Source organism: Chanos chanos, chromosome 3 (assembly GCF_902362185.1).
Source record: "Chanos chanos chromosome 3, fChaCha1.1, whole genome shotgun sequence".
Taxonomy (NCBI): domain Eukaryota; kingdom Metazoa; phylum Chordata; class Actinopteri; order Gonorynchiformes; family Chanidae; genus Chanos; species Chanos chanos.
In genome coordinates, this window is record NC_044497.1 from 48,332,544 (window position 1) to 48,358,493 (window position 25,950).

Genomic DNA, 25,950 nt, shown 5'->3' on the forward strand with positions numbered 1-25,950 from the left:
GCAACTGCTGTTGTCTGAATACATCTGATTTGGAATTATGAAAAGCTTATGCTTCACTGCAAATATAATTTGACCAACAGCTTTGGTCAAACTTTGAAGCTAAGATCAACTGACTATGATATCTGATTTTGTTATGCAATGCGGACTTTGGAGAACCGGCTCTTTTCCTTGTTCGAAAATAAACGTAGTACAGTATGGCTTGCGGCTTTCATAAATTAATCAAGGAGTAAATAGGTAACGTTCACATGATCCATGAAGTTGTGGTTGCTTAATGACTCAATTACAATTACAGATTAGTAGACCTAGTAAGTGCTCACTTATGAAGCATTGGTCATGCCATGCTAATCTATCAAAAGCGCTGTTGTTTAATACTTCATCTGATTGTTTATCATGTCTCAACAAATACTTTCGTGATGACGTCAGCTGTCGCCTCTGAGAAACTGGGTGGAGATGAAGAGCGTACGCGTGCTGCAGGTGGGACGCAAAACTCAGGGCTCGGTCTATCGTTCCACTTCATTAAGGATAAAACCTCGCGCGCTTTAATCTATGTAGTGTTGAGCGTTGTGTAGGAACGTCGAAATGGGCAAACTCCACGAATTTGATATTACTTTCTCAAATAACAAAGTGGTCTACAGCCCTGGTGAATCCATTTCGGGAACTGTGAAAATTACCACTGGCAGCTCCCTGCAATATAAGGGTAAGAAGCGTCACATCCTAAACTAAATATGTCATTGACTGATTGTGCGGATACTGAACAATCGATAAACTAGGTTCGAAGCTAAAGTTTCATTTTACAATACGTAAGTGACTATTCTTTCACCGTATAGTAGCTCGTTGAGTACTAGAGAGGCATACCTTTTGTGGTACACCTCTCTATAGTGAGGTCAGAACAAGCGTTATAGCCTAACAATTTAAATTAGTCCTGCAAATCTGCCAAACCTAATCCTCCGAAACACTGTTGTGCATTACAGTAAGAGAAAGACACATGAGCGTTAGGACAATAGGATGAAGCGGCCACGATGCTTCATAACGGACTACGTTTTTCTTGTTTCCGTTGAATGACGAACCCACAACCTCATCCTGTTATTAATGAATTTGTGTTATAGCTCTCCTTTTTCATTTCTCAGTTAATGACAATGCTTATTTTAAAGCGAGTACAGGACAGATAACATAATCACAACATTTCAACAGGTGATTTTGCGGAAAGAGATCCTGATCTATGTTGCCTTGGCGTGTACATCGAATGTCGTTGACATGTCGCAGAGGTGTACACACGAAATTTTCCACCAAGCCCGTTTTGACTCATTTTCACCATGTTTATTTTTCCAAAATGAAGAAGTTCAGTTAACCACAGTCAAAAGCAAAACTAAGTCAAAAATGATTTATCAGCCTGAGTCATGAATATAAAAAAAAAGAACCAGAATTTCTGTATTCTGATCAGCTCAAAATAAGATATAAGAAGATTAAAAGGCCAGCGGAGAACGTTGAATCATAGTAAGATCAGAAAGTGGGTTGGTTGGGGCTGAGCCTTTTGCCTCATGCAAATGTGTACACAGAGTTTGTATGTGTTTGATTTATATGTAGACATTTACATTTCGGAATTAATGACTGTTCAGCAAGATGGTAAACAAGCCTTTCAGTTGCTGTTTGACAATCGGTAAATGTTTCATCTAATGTGCTATGTTTTTTTTTTTTTCCTTTTTCTTCCTGTTGCTTTGTTTTCTAAGAAGTTAGCGATACAATTTTCCTGAAACCTGTCAACAGATTGGTCAACAAAATGGGCAGATTGGTCACCCAAAAATGGCTTTATCTATATGACTCCTCTCCAGTTTGTGACTCACTTCTTTGAAAGTGTGAAACAATTAATTGTATTTAAGATCTGAACTCTCTTCATATTTGAATATCCTGTAAAGTTTACGATTGGACTTTGCCTGGGACCGCTATGGAATGTCAGAAAGCCTTATCAGTATGACTGGTGATGTTTCGTTTTAGTCAGAATACCTGTTGCGTTTGATCACTGACATCATACGTCATTCTCCCAGCCTTGTGTGTTATCACTAAGGTCATCACACATTTTGTCGCTTTTGTGGGTTGACCTAAGCTCCATTTGCCTTTATTTAATAACCCTCAAGAGACCAATATAGCTCCATGTGTTGCACCATCGTAGCAGAGTATCCTGATATAAACACTATGCACCCCTTCCCTTTTTCTAGACACAAACAGATACTAAACTTGTGTTTTGCTGTTTGCCCATTTAGGCAGGATGAGCTAATCTTTATCTACATATCACTATGACTCAATGTCAGTCTTCAGCCAGATCGGAGGGATGAAACCTGTTCAACAGCTTCGTTTTGGGAAAGAGGGAATATAGAACAGTGGGAGTATCATGCTATTCCTTTGGGAAAAATAGACTTTAGATACCCAGAGGCAGCCAAGTGACCTATAGCTAAGTCCTTCTTTTCCTTAAGCTGTAAACTGTTGTTGCTCTTCACTAGGCCCCCTCTATTAAATATGTTCAAGGAAAATAAATGCAGGCTTAGAGTAGCAGATGTTCTATTGCTTCCATAAACACTTATTTGGGGTGTGGTAATTGTCTGCTTTTTGTCCACTAGTTCTTGCCTTAGGTAGGGTTTTTCTGCTCTCCTCTCCTCTCCTCTCCTCTCCTCTCCTCTCCTCTCCTCTCCTCTCCTCTCCTCTCCTCTCCTCTCCTCTCCTCTCCTCCCACCTCTTGGTTGCCACAGTGAGAAAGGAGAAGAAAAATAGGTGGAACTTGTTTTTTTATTGGTGTTGTTTCTCACAGTGGGCATGCTGTGTCCGAAAAGAGCCTTCGTCCGTTTCTCCTCTCTCATTCTGGCTGTGTGGAATCCGAGGATGCTTCTGCTGTTTATTTTTACAACTTGCACACATCACAACGGTGCTTTTTTCAAACTTTTCTTCACTCCAGTGAACAGGGCTCCTCATGACCAAATATATGTTTTTTTAGTTTAGAGTTGAGCTTTAAAAAAGCAAAAAAAAAAAAAAGATTAAACGCTTACCCGAGGTCAAATATAATGTATGTTTGTGTGTGTGTGTGTGTGTGTGTAACTCCATCATAAAATACCAATGTATTTGCATGACATTGGATTTGTGGTGTATAATGTTACTTAGTAATGTGGTTCAATACATGAAATTGAAAGGACAAGGATGCTTACAAAGCCAGAGTGTCTGTGTTGGTTAGATTAATGTTTTGACCTTTGCCACAGTTTAGGCACATTGTGGCAGCATTCTTGATAAAGAGGGATGAACTGTATTTTAACTGAGACGTTAAAAAAGTCAAGCCAATGAAGTCGAAAGACGTATAGATGTTTTTATAGCTTCTTTAATTCTCTGAGAAAAGGTCAACATCATAATAGTGTTCTCATACGCTTTGGTTTGGTCTTTCAATTATATCGTGTAGAGCTGATCAAAATAAATGTCACCTATCTGTAGTCATGGGCGTAATAAAAAAGCTGAGAGTTTATGGTATACCCGACTGTACTTGGGTCATTGTGTTTATTTCTTTGAATGAAATATCCATCATTTTATTCATCAGCAATGGTCACTTTGACCTTGTAGTCATTTTTGTAGTGTGTTGACAGTTTATGTCTCCCTGGATTTTGGCTTTTGCGTCATAGCAGAGTCATTCTGCTCACGAGTACCACTGAGGGACTGATTCAGTAAGACAACACCACTGTACTCATGTACCAGTCCCAACAAAACACACTCAGGAGTCACAAATTGGATTTTTTGGTTTCTATTTCTGAAAGTGCCCTCATGTTTTAATATGGATCTACTGCTGAAACAGGGAGACTGAAGCTCGTCGATGACTCTATAGACCGTTCATCCGACGCTCTCAATCTCACAGGAGTAATTATCAAGGCCACAATGACTCATATTCAGTTGCTTGGTTCTGTATGCCAGTCTGAAAGACGGTTGTGTGACTTCCAAAGATCATTACTTATTTATAGTGCCGAGTTTATTTTGAGTGAAAGCAGGTGCCGTTTCTCAGCATTCTTTCAATATTCTACTCTTTGTCTTTCGCCTCTTTGATCCTCACCTCTGTGCTTCTCAAAACCCTCTGCTTTGGCTAAGGTTGCTCCCCTGCATTTCTTTCATTGAGTAGCTGCACTCAACAAACAGATAGAAAACTGCGGTGAACATGCAAGGAAGGTACGGCATTACTCTGATGCTGATGCTGTCTAAAAGACTTGGGCGAAAATTTAACTGGACAAATGATGCATCAGCATAAAGTATGGTGGGCAGTTCAGGTCGTGATTAACTGGAAACGCATAATCGTTCTCTCTTGTCTTATATGAAAGGGGAGTTTAGTTGGTTGTAGGGGAAGAGTACAGTTTAACCTACCAGGGCCAACTGCGCCACCTTAAATTTGTCTGCAGCTCTGGGTAACCTTGGTAACAAAATACTTACAGTTTTTTGTTTTTTTTTTTGGTTTATTTATTTATTTATTTTTACCTGGGATGTATCTGCAATGAAAAAGTACAGAAGAAAGAGACGTATTCATGTTTTATATTGTTTGTTGTTCGTGTACTGTGGAATATCTCTCATTTATGCATCTTTTGTAAGAAGCAGAGGTGAAGAAGAATGCAGTAGTGCTGGACAACTGCGTTTACACAGAAGTGTTTATCCATTCACCAAGAACATGATCAACCGTACAAATGCACACACGTGCACACAAAAACGAACAGAACAGGAGCGGGCAGAGGGAACTTTAGCAACGCAAATGAAAAGTACCTTCTAAAACATGAATTGTTAACTGCCACAGAGACAGTCCTTTAACTAACCCATGCCTTCCTCTTTTCAGCTCACATATATAGATCCTGTAAGTATCTGAATGTATCCTCTATTTAAAAAACCCCCCAAACAAACAGGTTAACTAAACAGTTAATTAGTTGCCTTTGCTTCAAAACAATCATGTTAAAAAGCAGTTATATCATACTTAATTATTGTGAATTTGAGGAATTTTAAACAGACAACATAAGGGATTTGACCATGGTCACTTCAGTCAAAGACAGACACAAAGTAGGTCTCAGTTCTGCAAAGAAATGTGTAACTTCAGTTATCTTTTCCTGATCTTGTTTCTGTTCTAACAGTTGAAGTGATGTTCATGTAATGTTTCTTCCATGCTGACCCTTACTCAAGTGTAAAAATAGAGACTTTATGCAGTAGGTTAAACGTCACCTTATGCATTGGCGGACTGTGGCAGGCCTTAATGATGACCTCAGCATTTCTGGTCTTTATGCTTTCCAGTCAGGACTATGTTGTAATAAATAACCCTATTGCATCCGGTCTTGACCAGTTCTGTCAAAAACAGCAAACACACTGAGTGATACAGGAAATCATCCAAGGGTATAGGATATTATCTTAGGATCTGAAAATCTTGAACTGTCTAGACTGACAATGAGTCAAGCAGTACTACATCACCACTACAACTACATTCTAGATTAATGTTAGTGAATGTTAGTGAATGGTAGTGAATGACTACAACTACATTCTACACTACAACTACATTCTAGATTGTGTCAGAGCTTAGCAGAAAGGTATTTATAGCTTCAATGAGAATCTTTAATAGCATCTTAACAATTGTTAAGATGTTCTACTTGTTAGTGACATTAAGTTAGTGAATGAATGGTTAAAACTAGACATTGGACAGTTAGTGAAAAGAGAGGTATGTTATCAATGGGTTTGTTTGTTTGGCGACAGACAATGTTAGACTGAAGATAACTCCATTTAGACCTAAGTTGTCTAATAAGAATCATGATTCATACACCTGTCAGGTCTCACTGTTTGTGAACATGTCGCTGGACCTTGGAACTCTCCAGCTCGTTTAGGTTGCCTGAGTTACCAGTGCACTGCTGACCTTGACTAGTCGACCTCCCAGAAGTGCTAACAACACTCTGTGGGGGATTTTATCACAACTCTACAGGCCTAGAAAGCTGCTCATCTGTGCGCCTATCTCATTCTTAACCTGCCATTGCACCGCCTTAGTCTCGCTTCATGGTCTTATCTGCTTTGAGAACATGCAGAAAGGTGTCAGAGACCTTCCTGGTTTCAGACAGATCTACTTCCCACACATTGTTAGAACATGAGGTAGTTGTTGGTGAATGTCAACTTCGCGTGAAATCTTTTTCACCGAAAACTTCTTATGCCCTTGTCTGATCATGTCAGTGGCTCTGAGAGATCGCAGAGCATTTAACTTTATCTTTTAGTGTTAGAGGAGCAGAACATTTCTTGTAGCATCATGACTTGAAATGTTTCACTCCATATGTTGTCATGGGAACCCTGACCCAAATTGCAGCTGTCTTTTGTTCGTGCCCTTTTTCTCTCCATTTTCCCTACCTTTTCATTTGCCCTTTATTGCAGTGAACTCAAAAAAAAAAAAAATCCCAACAAGCGAAGTGGTCACACTTTAGTGGTCACAGTTCAACATGTTCACTGGCTGAGGGCCCAGGCAAGGGCCTTTCAGGCTGAAGTGTGTTTGCGGGAGGAGGGGAGTATAGGAATGTTACAGATTCCTCAGTAGACAGAACTCATTCTCTGACTCTAGGACAACGTCAGGACTCTCTCACTCGGTGCACAAGCATTCATGCAGGTGCAGTACCCTCCTCCTTCCTGTCCGTGCGAATGGCGTTTAGCTAAAATATAACATATTACCTATGGGGTCTGAAGTGTGTATGTGTATGTGTGTGTGTTTACTAGTCACCTGGCATCAGGTTTGGAGGCCAGCAGAGGGGTTGTCCTGTTGGAATGTGGTTACCATGCCTCCGCCTTTCAGGGCCAATACCCACTGGAGAGGGATGGAGTTTCCCACTGCTGATGGCCATTGTTTGCACTTCCCCCACACCAGCACAGTCAGGACAAAGACTCCTTTGCCTCTCGACCAAACCAAATGAAGATTAATTATCAAAGGTCCAGAGAGGGAAATGATTTTGAGACGTATGTCTTCTGAGTAAGGACGGTCTTGATTTATTTACTGAAGAACAAGAGGCAAGAGGACAGAGACACATAAAGGGATACAGGCCCCTTCAAATGGTGCTTGTTTAGTCAGCTTCAAGTGCTTCATATCTCTTGTTTCTCTTTCGTAACATTAACTCCTCTTCAGCCTTTTAAGGCATCTGTCTATGATACTATGTATACCTGAAATAGAGACGCATCCAGCAGTTCCTGGTAATAAGATAAAACCAAATTTGTTCTAAAGAGTTCAGAAGAATTGTTTTCCCCCAAGTTCTCTTAGGGCCGAGGTACAGATGACAGCAAAAAAACTGATCCGTCGTCTGATAAGGTTTTTTTATGATTAAACAGAAGACATTTCCTGTTGCTCTTCACCACACTGGTGAGCGGTGTGATTTATCTCAGCGTGTGAAAATAAGTTGAGATTACTAGGTTTTCGTCTGTCCGCTCCGACAGTGTCTGCCTCCTTGCTTGTTTCCGGGGCTGGGGGGTACAAGAGCCGTCTGTAAGATTGTTGGACTGGTCTAATTTTTTTTCCTCCAGACACAATGACATTTGTGCATGTACCATCATGTGCAGAGCCCAAAGCTTTTTATCCAATGTCTGCAGATGCTAAGGTTAAGGAAAGAGCCTTTTAAAATCCACAGTGATGGCTGCTGCAGATGAGGTCATTGTGACTCTTTTTGTTTGTCTAAATGACTAACAGTGAGTATTGCACCTCTCCTACATGAGGGGATTACAGCTTTTCATATCAGTCTGTTCTGTCATAATGAAATTTGTCTCCCTTAACAATGAATAATGATCAGATATGCTATAAACACAGGACTTGTCTTCAGTATTTAACTGTATACATAGAAAGTAGTCATGTATATTTGAAAGTTAGTTTGTGTTGGTTTTTGCAGCATGGTTTAGCTGTTAGAGAGAGAAAAAAAAGTTTATCCTCAAATACTGGATGAGATGCATTTAGTAATACAATAAAAGGGATTTAGAAAGTTTTTTTTCTCATAACATATTGCTCAGGCTAAAACCGAATTCCCATCAGGTTTACACTTAATTCTAATATTGTCTTGTAGTGGTAGCGCCTTAAGTTTGTCAGCATAAAGGTTATGTTGGCGACTTACGCATGAGCTGCGTTTCTGCAGTGGATAAACAGAGGAAGTGAGACAACTGCTGCCAAGCTCTTTGTCTGCTCTGATGTGTCATTCACCTCCATGTGTGGAAATTATGAGTAATGATAACTGTTAATGTTTAAAAATGTTCACGAGGAGAAAAGCTGCTATTTTTCACGTGAAGCAAAGTACAGATGTTTCATTTTGACCCTAGTTTGAATGTTCAACTTTTTCTTCGTTGATAATTCTAGAGATATACAAAATCAGCTGGAACTAACACGGAGTGCCAAAACCATCAACTAAATCAGCTCAAATACAATATCAACCATGAATTGTAACACAACATACATTTAGGTTACGTCTCACAATGTTCTGCATTAAACATAGTTATTATTTGCATGTCGTAAACACATACAGAAAAATTGTATTCACCCTGTCATACTGTACACTGGGTAAATGTAATCCCATACATGATACAGACATGGTGATGTAGCCTGAGAAGTAATCATGACTGGTATGATATTCCTCAAATGGAGGATTTTTTTTTGTCAGTAGCATGTATATAATCCATCAAACAGATTTCATAATCCTAATGAAACGTTACTGAAATAAGAAAAATATAGCCCAGCAAACTGCTTCTGGGCTTTTATTATCAAAAGATAAGTGAGCTAGTCCTATAGCTTATAGCCCTATTCAACTCTTTTTCTTCACATTTCAATAGAGAATATAACTACAGATGAGACTAACACCTCTTCAGATATACGGGGCCGGAGAGAGAAACGAACCAAGGTCACCTTTTACAGAATACACTGAGTCCGCTAGAGCTTATCTGGCTGTACTCAATCAAAACAGATACACAAGTTCCTGTAACCCACATAAATCCAGCCTGTTGGGCATGGCAAGTTTTACTCATAGCTCCTCTCTAACCTGTTGTTTTTATAAGGACAAATAAAAATGAATGACGTAATTATGATTACGTGTTTCAGAGGTTTGGTAAGTATGTAAATGCTATTGTAAATGTTTAACCATGGTTTCAGCCCGTTCCTGAGCAAAGGAAAATGCTGATAAAAGCAGGGAGTGGAAAAAAAAACAAACGTTGGTTAAATGTTTATGATTGAGTAAGTGCTTTGATTGTTTGCACATATATATTTTTTTTAACAATATCATGTACCCAAACCCTCCTGATATAGTTTTTCTGTGAAAAAGTCAAATCTGAATATTGATTCAATATTTGAAACATTCTGTGCAGTGAGCTTTTCACCCACTTGTCACTCACTGATTATAACGCTTAAGGGCTTATTTTTCATACCTTAGATATATATTTTAATCAGCCATGCTCAGGCTTACTTTCTCTTGTGACCTAAAGTGATCTCAAAACTGCGTTGTTTTCATTCCACCATTAATAGTGGTGGGCGAGTTGGATTTGAATTCCCAAATAAATGTTAAAGAGGTTAGAAAAACCCATCTATTTCTAGCCAATGCTAGGCCTTACATTTCATGTGTAAACTGTCTGATACTGTAACAAGTTCCTTTACACATGAAGAGGGGCAAACCAGTGCCTTTTGCTACTCGTCTTTAAGATGCGATGTAAATCCCCCCCCCTCCCCCGACAGTCTGCAGAAGTCCCACATAGATGTTGCCCACCTACTGGATTTCAAAATGTACGTAATAAACAATTGGCAGCCGTTGACGCCCTGAAATAACATTATAAGGAAAATGATTTCATTCTATTCACTGATATCATTACGAGGAGATCAGTACTAAACATGGTGAATCCCTAGTTTAAATGGGCATTTAATATTTCAGTTGGACAACACAGCTGTTTATCTGAGACCAGAATGCTGAGGTCCAAGGGCTTATTATATCATCAGAATTGTAAGAGAATGATTGACAGATGAGAGTGAAGTCCTTAGCAAGCGAGGCTTCAGTCGGTCTGACTGAGTGTGATGGCTTTAGACAGTGTACCCAGACATGCTGTCTGTCCCTCAGTGGTCTCCCTGCTACTCTGCACCTGAGGCAGTGAGGCTCCCACTGCGTGACTCCACAGTTTCAAATCACATCCAGCCAAACTGAACGCCCTATTTGGATTTGTGAAAAACTCTTTATCCTTGCTCCCTCTCTCACACGCTCTCTTGTTCTCTCTCTCTCTCTCTCTCTCTCTCTCTCTAATTGGTATCTGCAGCTCTTAAACGACCTGTGAAAAACAGTAATGTAGTTATGTAGTTATCTCAGCAAGGTCGATACTTGTGATAGTGTTCTTTTTGTCCACTTTGAACTGGTTTTTCCTTGTTTGGCTGTGGGATGCTTTGCCAAATGTCGGTAGAAACAAGAGGCACGTGACAGGCTGAGATCCTGAGGCAGACTTGGTCTAGAATCTGATTTGTGGGAATGACAGCACACTGAATGTAAATGACAGTAGCTCAGCGGCAGTGCAGAATGCTTTTCCACTGCTAAGCTCCTTATCTGCACACACACACACACACACACACACACACACACACACACACACACACAGAGTTTCTGATGACAGTACATGCATGATGTAACCTTTGTTTTTGTTGAAGAATAAGATGGCGTTTTCACTTTTGCCAGATTAAACTTGCATGTACTGTCTGGTAGTCTCATCTTGGCTGGTATACCAGTCAGCTCAGGTTTGCCCAGTTCCTGTTATTTCAGATGTCTCTGAGAGAGTCTTTGCTTTTATACTCTTATGTACTATGGATCATTGTGAAGTCAAGCAATGTTTCCATCTAGCTGAGGAGTTAAAATGAGGTAAGAGCAGCTCAAGGACACTGACACATTCTCTCTCCCCGTCTGTCGTTGTTCTTTATTTCTTGCCCTCATATTTCTTGTGCTCTTAAAAAAAAAAGTATCCTAACAAGTACAATTTACTCCTGCGTTGAGTGCTCTGCAGTGAGTAGACTGTTAAATGTGTTAAAGTTACAGATGGTGTTTTAGCAATTTATAAATCTCTTTACACATAGTGACAAAAGCACAGAGGAGGGGTCTCTGGCTGTTGTAATGTCCTTCTATTACTAACACTGTCTATTCAGTTACATAGCCACAACACTGACTTCATTCACTCAAAACTTTTGCTTCTTTGAATTGATGTTTCAGCTTTAAATCAGTCTGGTATCGACTGGTCAGTTGGAAAACCACTGTACTTCATGCAGTGCTCAAGATGAATTAGTACTTGATGGCATGGAGAGAGTGGATTGATGGGAAAGCAAGAGGTTCTAATAGCTCTTTAACATTTAATGAAGACATGGGGTGAAGGCTTATATTACACACCAGTGTCTGGTACAAGCCAGTCCCTCAGCTACAGCTCTTCGCCTTTTCTCTTATACTGTTCGCTATCATAAAGGATAGTGCTGTTGACGGTATTCCCCACAGATATCAGTCAAATGTTCCTTTAGGACAGAGCCAGAAGGGTTAGGTTAGTGTTTACTAATAGGTCTCTTGTGATTGTTCCACTCTGTGGAATGTGACTGTTGGCAGAGTCTTATCAGGCCTTGTCTAGATTTGTCTCCATCCCAGTTTCTCTACCACTGAATATTCCTTTTCACACACACGTAATTTTGTTGAATCACTGCTCTAGTTAAATATACTTTGCCCAGACTGACCTTTAAATGGGGGAAAAAAATCTAAATGTATAATAATACATAAGATAACAGCTAATTGCATGTAGTAGTCAGCAGTCAAGTGGCCGTGGACAGTTTCCTAGTCCCTCTAGTTCTTCAGTGAAACGAACATTTAAACAAATGCATTTCAGTGCACACGAGTTTCAATGTACTGCAGTGTATTCAGTAAGACAGTCACATTCATTGTAGACCTCATGCATAATGTCTTGTGAAGATGTGAGCACTGATAATGGGGGATTTTTCATCCTCCCTTAACCAATTCAGTTGACATGTTTAAACACCTCATAAACAGTCTTGACCCAGTTGAGATGAAATTCTGTCTCTTTGCGGAGATACAGTTCTCTTACTGTTTAAGAGTAACTTACCCTGCTCCATTTTTGGCTTTGAGATAAGGTGGAACCTCTGTCACTATTGTTCTCTTGAAAGCCTGACCTTAAACAAACACACTGTAGCCCTTTTGTTTCAGTTTGTCTTGCCGAAACCCTGTTCGGCCCCGCAGTAAATAACGTTCATCCCAAACGAAGCTGTCTGTCTCTATGTCAGTTAAAGCCTCACCAGCATACTGACTCATTCTTTCATAGCAGTGATGTCATAAAGGTCAAATTCTGTCTAAATTACTTCAGCCCTCTTTCTGATTGGCTGAATGGAGATTCACAGTTACCAGGGAGACCTTTTTTTTCTTGTCCCTCATATATGCATAGCGCATAACAATTGGGAAAACTTATTATCTAGTCTACGGAGCTGACAAATAGAGCTCTTCAGCCTGTGTCAAAACCCATTGTTCTTTAAGTGTGGTGATGCTTTGTGTTTCAGATCAATGCTGCCGGGTCATGTGATTATTGTGACTATTATTGTGTTTCACCGCAGGGTCGCGAAATCTAATCTAAAATGTATGGTGGATGTTATGGTCACGCTTTAATCAAAAAGGAACATGTTAACACAGTCAGTTTGCTCATTTCAGGATGTCTCTTTTAGTATTGGGAAGATTGTTCTTTAGTTAGTGTGTTGTTTGAGTAGTCTATACTTGTATACCTGAGCAAGTCAGCTGAGCACGCACCTGAAGCTTTTGCTGTATGCACTGACTCAACTACCACATAAGCCTGTGCCTGAGGAACTGAATTTCATGAAGTAAATAGGCGTTAGTGCAACGGATGGATGGAATTACAGATGGCCTCCAAAAAAGCTTTTGTTTGCTTGAACAGTGGTATGGAAATGGCCTCAATAAAGTTGTCATGCTTGTACCAACTTATTATACTTACCCAATGGCTTTGTTAGTCATTGTGGAAATCTTTTTTCTTTGCAAACTACTTTGAATTGACAACCCATTTACAACCAGCCTCAATCCTCACGAGGACTGTGTGCTTATGTTTACGCTGTCTATATGTGAAAAGAAGTCTGACCCACAAAGTGTCAAATCATTTGCATTGGTTGTAATAAACACAGCTTCCGCCTTGGACACCTAATGCACTATTTGACTGATGGTCTTATTGAACCATCTAAGCTGTGTAGGAACTTGGGCATATGTCGGTGTGCTCTAGCATTGGCGCTGAATCATGAGGTACCACGTTGCCTCCCAGTGCAGCATCCACACTTTTACTGGTTGCTCTCCTCTAGGTGCATGTGGTTGCAGGATGATAACTATTGAATCTGACTGAGCCTAAGGCTCCTTACACTCATGTTTTCACACTTTTGATGTGTAATTTTAATAGGCCTCAGGTGAAGATGTTACAAGGGATTTTTCTTTGTGACAGCCAGACTTGGACAAGCTCACACACACACACACACACACACACACACACACACACACACAATATACGAGCTACATTGTAAACACACTGCACACTGTACATTAGCTCCATAAGACTTGGGAGTAGTTAGAAAGAGGTTAATAAAGTAAATAAAATACATAAGTGAGAATTGAGCACACACAACAAGTGAAATCAGTTAAGTTGCCATCAAGTGGGTCCATCACTACGTAGGAAAGATACAGTACCTGTGTGATTGCTCTCTTTTTCAGAACAGGTGAGTTTGTTCATAACACTGTCAACAGAAGTGTTTCCTGCTTTATCTGATGTCCACAAGAGATTGCAAGAAACACAACCGGTCCATCTGGTTCACCATGGAATACGAGAACACTCCGTTATTTGTTTATGCCTGTTCCAAGACTCAGTGCCAAGTCACTCTCTTTCTGTTAGCTTGACACTCGTACTCTGTTCCTCCTTAAAGAAGGGACCTTTCTCAACCTGTTACCCAAATCCATACTCCTAGACATTTTCTCCCAGACCGTGATTTAGCGGATCTGATTCATTTAATAAAGTTTTTTTTCTGTTGATTAGTTTCATCAAGGATGCCAATGCTCATCTAAAATGATATCTGTCAGGGAAATTGTCTCTTTTATGGATAGATTTGTAAGTATTTTTGATCTCTTTGCAGTTCAGCTTTCCCTCGTCCCTGACCATCTGTAATATTTCAGATTATCTCCATTAAAGGAAATGCGCCTGTTGGGAGCGTGTCTGTTGCTTAACCGTGGTCCGTGTGATGTCACATGATGCGTCGATCTTCCTTTTTTGCTTTGCCCTCAGTATGTATGGAGGGATGTGGATAGTTCAGACAGCCCTGTGGTCACACTGATGCCCTGTGTGGTTTTGGCAGATGGTTGGGGACAGATGGCATCTCTTATTTAATGTCAGCTTAAACGGGCCATGAAGGTCTGAATAGCTGAGGTCCTTGCGCCTTCTCTCTTTTTGTTTTGTTCTTCCTGATATGAAGGGTTCTTCATGCCAGCTTAGTAAGGGGGCAGCTGCCTGGTTAGCAGAGTGGCGCCATCTGCCACTTGTGCTGGTCTATGGTGTCAATGGGGCACCATTTCAAACTGGGTGCCAGTGGCCACACACAGGCCCAACCATTCCACAGCCATGTGCCATGCCTGCCAGCTCACACACACACACACACACACACACACACACACAGACCTTGTGAAATTTGGACCCATTTGTCTCTGTTACTTGGAAATGAACACTATCATCTATTCTTCCTTTGTATTCTGTGGTCAGTGCATAGATTTACATTTGAATGTGCTTGATGGAAGATAATTGTTTTGGTTTAGAGTTTATGAACAATTGCATTCCCTTGTGCACCATGTGGGGGATACTCTTACTGAAGTGCTAATAGTCAGCCGAGTCGGCTCTCTGTACCAGTTTTTATGATTCTGGATTCCCATTACTTTTCTTTTATATCACCTCTTATTCTCTTCCTTCCTCTGTCTCTTTCTCCTTAATGAATCACGCATGTCTTTGTCATGAGGAACTGACTACAGTGGGTTTGGAGCTGCTGTCAGACAATACTAAAAAAATGCCTTTGTTTCAACTTAGTGTCCTATGATGGGGTCACTGAGTTTCAGTTCATCTGCTGAGAGAACCAGTCAGATCCCTCTCTACTGCTGATGGCATGTGATTCGTTGTTCTGACTTAACGGGTAAAATCCCAGGGCTTACATAGGCCTGTTACATAATAAGATCAACATGGGCACCAAGATAACTTCAATTTTTTGTTGTAGTAGTTTTTTTTTTTATTGGGATAGACATGCGGCTGTCCTATAATTCAGATAATCTTACTTAATCATACTGTGTATACTGCTGCACGTTGTCAAGAGCTGTGGCTGTACTGAGGTTGTATCTTTATTTTGTGCTGATCTGTGATAGTTTTAGTTTTGTCTCTCTCTTTTTGATAATTGAATACACTATTGCTGCATATGTTCGAAAATCATTAAAATCTTGACTGCTGAGTTTAAGTAAGAGACAGGTCTGTTTGAGTTCTCTGTACTTAAGACTAATATAAAACTTCACAGACAAGAAGCAACATGCTGTGCCCAAAAACTTGTATTGTGAATAACTTAGCCCTAGGCAGTTGTGATGAAGATAAGCTTTTAATGCTGCCAGATAGAAGGGCTTTCAGTATGGGTAACTGCTTACTACATAAACCCTGTGTGCTGTGGTGAGTCTCCTCAGGGCTTTGGCAGAACAGTGAGTTCACCTCAGAAATCACCCTCAGATGAAATCAGACGATATGTCACATCACTTACACCAGATCAGCGCTGCCAGTGGAAATTTCTAGAATCGTACAATGTAACACAAGCATACCTCAGATATACTGCGGTCTCGGGCTGGTTCAAGGGGAGGATGCTTTTCTGAAAACTGATGTTAGAGCAGTTTCTGGTGAAGGGTTACTGAATTATTCAATATTTTATTCTATAGTTGTATAGGAAGGCTTTTCCCATTAGTTACTTTGTTTGGGCTCATGCCCAGAGGTAACGTTGAGCAAGGTGAAAGCAAAAATCATTTTTTTTTTTATATGTGATAGTACTTACGTGGATATATGGATTATTTTTACATCCTCAGAGGGTTGTGTGAACTCTGTCTGTAATGTTGTGCTCATCTCTATATTAACAATATTTTTTTGATCATATTAAAGGATAGTAGTAAGCTGTTAAAAATGTTTGGAAACCACAAAGGTTAGTGGCAAGTGAACTTCTGAAACACCTACTACTGTAAACTGTACTATGATATCTAAGATTTTAGAACCTGTATTGTTGCATTTTACTGTGATTTAAATAGTCAACTTGGAAAGCAAAAAAAAACAAACAAAAAAAACAACAACAACAAAAAACAACACTTTTTCCCCCCTGAATGTCAGTGTTTCCACATATATTGCAATAGATGCCGCATTGTCATCTCAGCTCCTGTTACAGGAACATGTAAAAGTTATTTTCTTTATCTCACACATCCTTACTCCAGAAGAATTTAATACATTTATTTGATCTTTTTGGGACTTAACCTGAAAAAGCCATAACCAGCAGACAGAACTCGTTTAACAAGTGTACAATTTTAGAGACGCGCGTACTATTCTAAAGAACCATGTTTGTACTAACTCATCCCACTCTTCCTCCAGCCATCAGGGTCAACTGTGTGGGAACATGTGGCATCTCCAGCAAGATGAATGACACGTCATGGATGGCGGAGGAGCAGTACTTCAGCAGCATGCTGTCTGTGGCTGACAAAGGTGTGCACGTTAAATCATTATTCACTGGCACTACAGCACGCTAATCAGAGAACAGGAGAAATTAAAGAAACGAAGTAACAGGAAGTCATTCAAACGCCATCACACTGCAGATTATAAAGCACGTCAGTGGTTACCAAGCGACCAAGTTGGTGTCCTTAGATTCGAGCCTAATTAATGTGACTATAATGCAATACATCGACTGTCACGTTCATTCCTAGTTTGTTACACTGGTGTAAGCTGTTGTATTTTTTAGGAGAGTCATTAAGGACCATCTGAGTTTTACCAGGAGGGCTAAAGGGCTGAACCCTAAGGATGCAGTAGCAACATAGGGATAGCACCTTAGCAACAAAGACAACTGTTCTGTATGTATTAGCTCAACTGCTGGGGTGTTTTGTTTTTTTTTAATTGAAAAGAAGGGAGTCTAAAGCTTGCATATCCAACAGGAGACCGAATATCTCTGTGCGTTTAGGGAAACCCTGCCAAGGCTTTTAGTGTTTGGAAACTTTCAACTAATTCAGTTTAAGTGTTACTGAAAGTTTTCTGCTGTCAAGCTACCAAAATATCAATATCCATTTCCTCTGCAGGAACAGATCGACATGTTCTTTTGGTGCTCTTCAGTTTTATTCACAGCATTGCCTGACATACAATGTCTCACAGGTTTCCCCTTTTTCCTCAGCTGCAGATTGCTTCTTTCTTTTCTTTTGTTTTGTTGCTTTTGCTAGTCTCACAAGTGGCTTCTGTTTATGTGTATGTGTCAGTATGTGTGTGTGTGTATGTGTGTGTGAAAAAGAGTATTAGCAGTTTTCTCTGCTTAGACTGTGTAAATAGTGTTGTCTTTTCTGTTGAGCAGAGAGGTCTTTTTTGCATGCATATGTCTGGCAGTTGTTGTGGTTGAACTGGAGAGCTTTTGAGATGAGTGTGAAATGTCCACAGGGCCCAGAAGTAAATTAGATGGTTACAAAAGGCTTTCAAAACTGATGATTGTTGTGGAAAACTAAACCTAAGGTACATTTGTGCTTTGAACCAAGAAATGCATTCTGATTAGCTCACTACCATCTTTAATGTTTAACAGTCAGAGTGTGCTCAGAATCTGTGAGATTCAATAGCAAACTGCTGTCGTATGGTAGGGTTGGGAACAACTTGCACTGTGTGTATATGCACAACCAGCTAGTGGGTTGTTTTATTGGGGTGAAAAGTGTAAACAAAACAAAACAAAAAACCTCAGTTTGTCAGGCCTAAAGGAACAGGGTATGCACTGGATTGGAGAGGTTTGTCCTTTGATGACATGATTTTGTTATAAACTCTAGGACCCCAACTCCCTACTATTCAAGACATAAACCCCTGTTATTATCATCACTGTAGTCGACATTGAACGTTTCAGAGTATTGCACATGTGCCGTTGTGGTCTTATCCAGAGCCACTTACATTTGTTTTTTGACAGTGGTCACATGACTGAAGGGCAGTCCTTGTACTTTGAGATTAAGTGTGTCGTCCAGACAGCTGTCATGTTTGGGAATTAAACTCACAATCCTCTACTTACTGTGCAGTTCTCCTCTAAGCCAGTGCTGCCAAACGCTGATTTTCATTTGGATCTTTATTTAACTAAAGTCTGAAGGACTCCAGGGATAGATGGTACATGTCAGTGTAGACAAATTAACTCTTATTTCCTAATCAAATTCCTTCTTCATTGAAGCACATTTCAGAATGAAACACGGCGTATTTTGCGCACACACATTTATTCAGTCTCACCTGTGTTTAGAAATGAACTCTAAAATGTCTCAGACATTGAACTATATGTAAGTATGTAGGGTGTGATAGCATTGTGGTGTTTTGAAAAGGAAAAAAAAAAGGGTATCAGTTGTAGCATGTCAGCTTCCTGTTTCTTGGCTACTTTCTTACTCTCCCTCCACACACTCACACACTCTCTCTTTCTCTTATGTTCACACCACCATGGAGGCATGAGCCCTTGGCTGATCTGTGCTGACAGACCTCCCTGTTAGAGTGCTTGTTAGTTTACATGCTATGGCTTGTCTTACCATCCTCTCCAGGAGACCCCTCTATGTTGAGTCGTACTGAATCAGCAATGAGACAGATGTGCACTGTAATTACTCTCATCTGAGCTGGAAACCCAACAAAGAGAGCGAGTGTCTCTCTCTACCCACTGCCAAAGACTAATGCTGCCTAGCCATTAGGGGTTTGAGTTGCATGGTCCTTTTTTTCTTTTTCTTTTTTTTGCTTAGCAGACAGCATTTACCCTGCAGCACAGGACAGAGTGCACCTCTTTACTTCTTGCTAGTGTATTTTCGACAGTAAAATGTAATGCATAGTAGTGTGATAGACCATTAGAAGATTTGAGTACCATCCTTGTGTTTCAGTGTGTAGTTAGTGTTCAAAATTATGCTCTTCCCCACTGTTCACCATATTAAACGTAGATTTGTAACATATTGCATGCAAGTATTGCTTTTTTTCTGCCATGTCTGGTTTCTCTCTCAAACTGATGCAATTTACTGTAGATACAGTCTTCCTGTTGCAGATTTTCCTGTCAACCTTTCACATGGTTTCATTTTCTTATCTGTGAAACTTTGTATAAGAATACATCTGCTTCGGGGGTATGAAGTGGGTTTCTAGAGAGAAGAGTCTTTCTTCTGGCACTGTTACTGTGCTTGTGTGACAACACACAGTGTTATATAACTTATTCACAATGCCTCTCTATGGTTGAATGGTTTATTGATTATTATACTCTGCTAACATCTAATCTAACAAAACACAGACATCTCATCTCTCTACGTGGCCTAAATACTGTAATACCCTATGGAACAATTAAACCGTCAGACAATAAAAAGAAAACTGATGAATTATTCTCTGCTCAGGGCTAAATGGTAAGCAAACATATACACAGATATATATATATATATACACACATATATACACACACACACACACACACACACACACATGAAAATGTACTCTGTGATTGAGTAGTAGTGTGTGGCCCCCCTGTAGGCTTTGTTCAGACTGTTTTAAATGTGAAGTCAGGGCTCAGTATCGTGGCCCCTTCCCACACTAATGACACGCTGGTGGTCTGTGACTGCAGCCATCACCACCTCCCTTCTCAATCCATTGGGACAGGCCGTTCTCCACTTCCCCACTCCCTACATGATGAAATTCAATTGGGAATATTTCTCAGTGCAAAGCCGTTCAGCTCATCTACGCTCCTCGCTCTTTAGCCAAATAAATTCAGAGTCCTGATGTATTATAAACTTTGATAGATCATTTTCATGCCACATCTTGGACAAAGAGGTCTACACAGCCCGCACTGCGTGCGTAACGAAAGTGGGCTATCTTAAAAAATATTTAAAAGAAAACTCCAAAAATGACACGATTTCCAAAATTAATGTTGGCATACTTATGCTTAGCTCAGCTTTTCCTGCCAAATATGTCAGGGTATTTTGAGCTCAAACCCCTCCATGAAGGAGTCTTCCCTTTTTCATCAGCCATTCTTTTTGAAGTCCTTCATACTCTCTCTCTCTCTCTCTCTCTCTTGCTCTTGCTCTTGCTATCTCTCTTGCTTTCACTCTCTCTCTGAGGAGCAGAGTTGAGCTGCTCAGTTTGAAGGAGCTCCTTCTCTTTGTCTCCCATCGCAGCATGAGCTGAATATCACACGCTAGACCTTAGCTCTCGCTTGCAGTCAGATACATCCAGACATTTCTGTCTCACCACCCTGACAGCCAAACAGGAAATATCTGCCCAGGATAGAAATGACTGCTGTCTGGACAGATAGGCTTCAGTATTTCTTTACAGATGGAGAGATTGCTCTGAGAAGACACATTCACTATCTGTATCTTTTGCACTGTTTATATTAAGTTGATTTTCTTTTTAAATAACAATTTGGCTGTATACCTTATTATTGAATTATTGCTTAGTTGAAGGGACTACAGATCATCTCAGTTCTGCTTCACTGTTCAGTAGTGTGTGGGATGAACTCAGATACACTTTACTCTGCTGCCTGATCATTTCCTCTAACTGACCTCTTCCTGTCTAAGGGAGCGTTTTGTGTAAACAAGGAGAGTTTTGTGCAATGATGCCAGCTCATGGCATAACTCTTAGTACAGCCGATTGTGAAATATGATAACTTTTTTACAGGCGAGCATGGTTGCCAAATGGACAAGAGACAGAGGAGAATTTGGCACTGACACAGATGCTGCCTTTAAAAAAAAAAAAAAAACCCAAGCATTTATAGACATTGTACATTTACCAAAGGAAGCAGAGCTCCACGTGGTTTGCTGAGCTTGTAAATGTTATTTATTTACTCAGCTGGGATGTGATCATTTGCATGAAGCACAACTAGTACATGTTAATCAGCTTTACACTGCTTTACAGCGAGGATGGAGACATAATGTCTAAGGGAATTAAACTCCTGACACCTCTCGCAATCTCGATTTCTCTGTGTGAAACAACGCCCAGATCACTCTAGAACTTTGTCTCATGTGGCGTTTGTCATCTTGTTCTCCGTATCAGCCTTACTCCATGACTTCATTACTAAATACATTAAGTTGCAAGGGGAATCCCAGGACTAGATTGTCATTCTGGTGATTTAATTTTTTAATTTTTAATATTCCCTCTGATCAAATTGATCGTGTTTTTTGAAGGAGAGCTTATTATTGCACCTTTGTTTCTCTTCCATTCTGTCATATTGCATATGTATGTGTATCTTGTGGGATTTGGTGGATTTAATGTGTGTATATTGTAAGCTAATTATTAATTAAATTAGTAAGACCTGGAAAACTTATTGAATTACTTTGTGCATTTCAACAAAGTTTCAGTCTTGCCTTTCTCTTTCTGTGTTGAATGTCTTAACTACTGTACTGCACTATACCTGATAGGTGTGTGAGTGGACTAAATTAAACCATTCATCTCTTGTTTTTCTGCAGGCACATTGGCCGCTGGTCAACACGCTTTCCCCTTTCAGTTTCTCATTCCAGGTAAGGACTTCATCAGCAGGTCACTAAAACTAGCCAACCATGATCCTCTTTTGTAAATACTCCGTAGTTTTTATGGCTGCCCAATAAACTTAAACTGATGTCACTTAAAAGCTTGAGAAATTATGTGAACAGTACGAACACTGATGAAGCCTTGCTTAGTGCCCCAGAGTTAATGAGTGACAGAGTTTGTGACATGTCTGGAAATGGGTGGGTTAGGGTTGGGATAGGTCTCTGAAGTAATGACTCTTAAACACACAGGTGTTGATTGTAAACAAGAGTGCACTTTGACTTGTGAGTGTGGAGACAAGATGCAGTGTTGTCTATTTTTAGCTTTCTTTCTCTGACGCTACCACAGTTGAATGCTCTCGTGAGTTCCCTTTCCTAGACCCACCCACTTATGCCTCTTCACCCTTTGCCAATCAAGAATGACATTAGTCACAACTTTTTCAGTGGCAGCTAACTTCTGCTCCAGTGCCACCTGGTGTCAGGAGAGTTTCAAAGCCTGTCCAGTACAGACACAACAGAACCATGTTTAAGGTTTAACTGTTTTTTTTTCTTTTCTTTCTTTCTTTCTTTCTTTCTTTTTTTTTTTTTTAAAAAAAAATCATTTTACACTTCTCGACTTACCAATGGCTCGTGCTATAAATCTGTATTCAGGCTGCTGACAGGTTTCTGTTCCACTGTCTGCATGGCTGCGTATTAGGTTTAATCAGCTATCACTCCACACATTTTCCCCCAGGGATACACATGCATTGTCAGCTTTTACACCTGATGTTAAAACTTATCTTCTAACTGAGCGAGCAACTATACGCATTTACGTTGGGTAACAAGGTTTAGGTTTGTGGTACATAAAAAATGACTTTATATGTTCCTTTAATGTTCATCCTGTCTTACCTTGCTTTCCCTTTCTATGGTATCAGCCCCTTTATCCATTCTCTCTCTCTCTCTCTCTCTCTTCTGTCTCTCTCTCTTTCGCTCTCTCTTTCTGCCTTTGAGCTCCATTAATAGAGCTTAAATGATCCCCTGCTCCTCACTGTCCTCCCCTTGTGAGGAGAAGAATAGTTTAGAACACATACTTCTAAACTGTGTGTTCTGAACTATTCATCTATTCTGTCACAGTGCTGTACTGTCAGGAGCTGACTAATGGTCTCGCACTTGTCTCTTTCCCAGTGTTCATATTCAAAACCATATCAATCACAAGCAAAGAGCCTCCTTTTCTGTGCAGCCATCTCTCTTTGTTTGAATGACTTCACAATTCTGGCCTTCCTATGTTAAAGAGGAAGATTTTTACACTTCTTGGATCAATGATATCACAGTAATGTGTAAAAGATTCTTGTCCCCCCCCCCCCCCAACACCCAGCGATAACCCTCAAACATTTCTAATGTTCTATGGCATTTTTATCTCTGCTTTGGAGAAGAATGTGAGGTAGATATTTTAGATGCTTACACAATTTCTCTCCTCTCCAGCATCTGCCCCAACTTCTTTTGAGGGTCCATTCGGAAAGATTGTTTACAGAGTGAGGGCAGCTATAGACACTCCACGGTTCTCAAAGGACTACAAAGCCCAGAAGCCCTTTTACTTACTCAACCTCCTTAACCTCAATGAGATTCCAGACATAGAGGTGAGCCCCTACCATCTGCAACAAACAGAGCGCTGTTTGAAATGTTTTTAAAGAAATTTACATATACTCTCTCCTAAGCCATTGCATTGTCTCAAATACACTTAAAATATATGGGAACATCAAACTCTCACTTATAACCCTATTCAAATGAAATGGCCTGTGAAATGGGGGAGTACGCTTATTTAACATCACTCAGTTCTCTGCAGTTCCACATGTGATCATACACAGCCCAGAACAGATTTTATACAATTTTTATACAATTTTATACACAATTCTACAATGTCCCTGCTTTCTCTAGCAACCTAGCTACGCTGTGACGACTAAGAAGTTTAGCTACCTCCTGGTGAAAACAGGCACTCTGATGCTGAAGACACGTAGTGACCTGAGAGGGTACATTCCTGGACAGGTCATCAGACTGGCCACAGAAATCCACAACAAGTCTGGAAAAGACACTGGCTGTGTTCTAGCTAGCCTTATACAGGTATGATAAGCAGTCAGTTTTAAGATGCACCTTGAAATGTATTACTATGCTTATGACAATGTTACTTTGTGGTGTTAATACATTGTATTACGCATTAGTACATTGTAACTGTGAGGAATATTCGACACACTTATTCACTGTACGACTATGTTATTGGCGTATCTAGTTTCTTGTATGTAGTTTTTGTGCAATGTCTTGTTTCATGGTTTAAGAATGTATAACCCTCTTAAACTCTTGTTATTGTAGTGTTCCCTCAACAAGTCTTGGCAAAACTGCATTCCTGTGTTAGAGTGAGTCACAAATGGGTTTTCTTTCTGTCAGCCTGCTATTGATCACTCAACCTTTGCCCTGGACAGAAAGTGACCTACAGGGCCAAACGACCAATCTTTGACCTAAGGACCATAGCGGAGGTGGAAGGTGCTGGAGTGAAGGCAGGCAAACACGCCGAATGGCGGGAACAGATTATTGTTCCTCCTCTCCCTCAGTCTATTCTTCCTGGCTGCAGCCTCATAGACATTGACTACTTCATCCAGGTCAGTTGCAAGAGCCGCAAAGAACACGCAGGGCCAGATATATACCCTTGTTTGATCCAAACAGGTTCACATTTCCTCTGCTTAATGAGTGGAGTGTAGTAAATACCATTGAACAATGGGAATATTCTGTTGAAAGAAAACAAGTGAAAGAATGAGTGGTCAGATTTTAAGATAAGATGAGACAAGATTTCTTTTAACGCGTTGTAGCAGAAAGTTTAGAGTATTTCAAAGTTTTTAAAGTGAAGGATTTTAAAGTCATTTGTAAGAGTATTAAACTGTTTTCTCTACAAATGATAATTAAGGAGGATATACTGTATTGCATTTCCCTTAAAGTGGATCTGACCTATTCTTTTGACCTTCTCCCAAATCTCGCAGAAATGTCCAGTGCTGTGTTATAACTTCAGTTCTTTTTGAACTGTGTGACTCTGCATTTATTCACGTTATGAAGACTCCATCTCTCTCTCTCTCTCTCTCTCTGTCTGCCTCCTTCTCTCTTTCTCTCTCTCTGTTATTCTCTCTCTCTCTCTCTCTCTCTCTCTCTCTCCCTCCCTCCACAGGTATCTCTCAGATCTCCAGAAGCAGTGGTCACTCTTCCCATTTACATAGGCAACATTGCAGTCAACCTGACTCCCTCAAGAGTCGTCCATCCAAGCACAGGCCCTGGCGGGCCCCTAATGCCTGCTGTCCCAGGTCCTAGCGCTGGAGGTGTGACCCCTAGTGCTCCTCCCGCTGAGGAGGACGTGGAAAGTGAACTAGGTGCAGGGGGGCTTGCCAGTGAAGAGATCCCCACCAAGAGCCACTCTCAACAGGATCCCTCGGGCCAACCTCCCTCTGCGCCCCCTAGAGCTCTCTGTCATGCTCCAGGGACAGCACCTCCCCAAAACCTGTACCCAGTGGCAGACATCTCAGCACCTTTATTCAGTGTGTCCACCGGGGCCACCATACCATTTTTTGCTGAAGGGAATGCCACCCCTGTGCCCACTTCCTGTCCACTCATCCTACCACCAGAATACAGCACATGGGACTACCCACATGGTGAGTGCTTCGGCCCGCAGTCCATGGTCTAAATAAGCTGCATGTTTCTGGCATGTTGTAATTAGTGTTTTCTTGAGAGACATGTTCAAGCTGTTAATAATGAGCCTCTTTTTTTGTGTGTTACAGAGCCCCCTCCCACCTATGAGGAGAGCTGTAGCAGCAACAACTCCAGTTTTAACACCAGCATGAGTTAGACAAGCGAAGAGACTAAAAGACTATTATTTTTGTTTTTACACTCCCTGCAGGCCTGTGGCCTCCTGCTGGATACTTGAGGCACTGCAACCCTGCCCAAACCTTGTCTCTAAGCAGAACCAATGCCCCTAAAAAAAGATATATCTATATATAAACACTGAAAAAGGGAACACATAAATTTTATTTAAAAAAAAAAAAATCAGTTCACCCCTCCCATGTTCATTCAACATTGGGGAAGAGGATCCTGGATTAAAACAGGGATTAAGTTTTACTGTGCCTAGCGGTAGCACTCCTGACTTGTCAAAGGTAGA

General features: G+C 40.5%; 1 protein-coding gene across 1 annotated transcript; it reads left to right on the forward strand.

The window, feature by feature from the left end:
* The first annotated feature begins 579 nt into the window (after positions 1 to 579).
* On the forward strand, positions 580 to 25,641 carry arrdc1b (arrestin domain containing 1b). Its single transcript, XM_030769660.1, has 8 exons — positions 580 to 697; positions 16,684 to 16,794; positions 21,726 to 21,776; positions 23,244 to 23,398; positions 23,697 to 23,879; positions 24,236 to 24,412; positions 24,970 to 25,447; positions 25,574 to 25,641. The coding sequence occupies exons 1-8, from the start codon at positions 580 to 582 to the stop codon at positions 25,639 to 25,641; spliced, it is 1,341 nt and encodes a 446-aa protein (XP_030625520.1).
* Positions 25,642 to 25,950: the final 309 nt, after the last annotated feature.

Coding starts and splice junctions, on each gene's coding strand:
- arrdc1b (XM_030769660.1), top strand. CDS start 580: ATGGGCAAACTCCACGAATTTGATATTACTTTCTCAAATAACAAAGTG. Junction 16,795..21,725: donor GCTGTCTGTGGCTGACAAAG/GTGTGCACGTTA, acceptor GTTTTTCTGCAG/GCACATTGGCCGCTGGTCAA. Junction 21,777..23,243: donor CTTTCAGTTTCTCATTCCAG/GTAAGGACTTCA, acceptor TCTCCTCTCCAG/CATCTGCCCCAACTTCTTTT.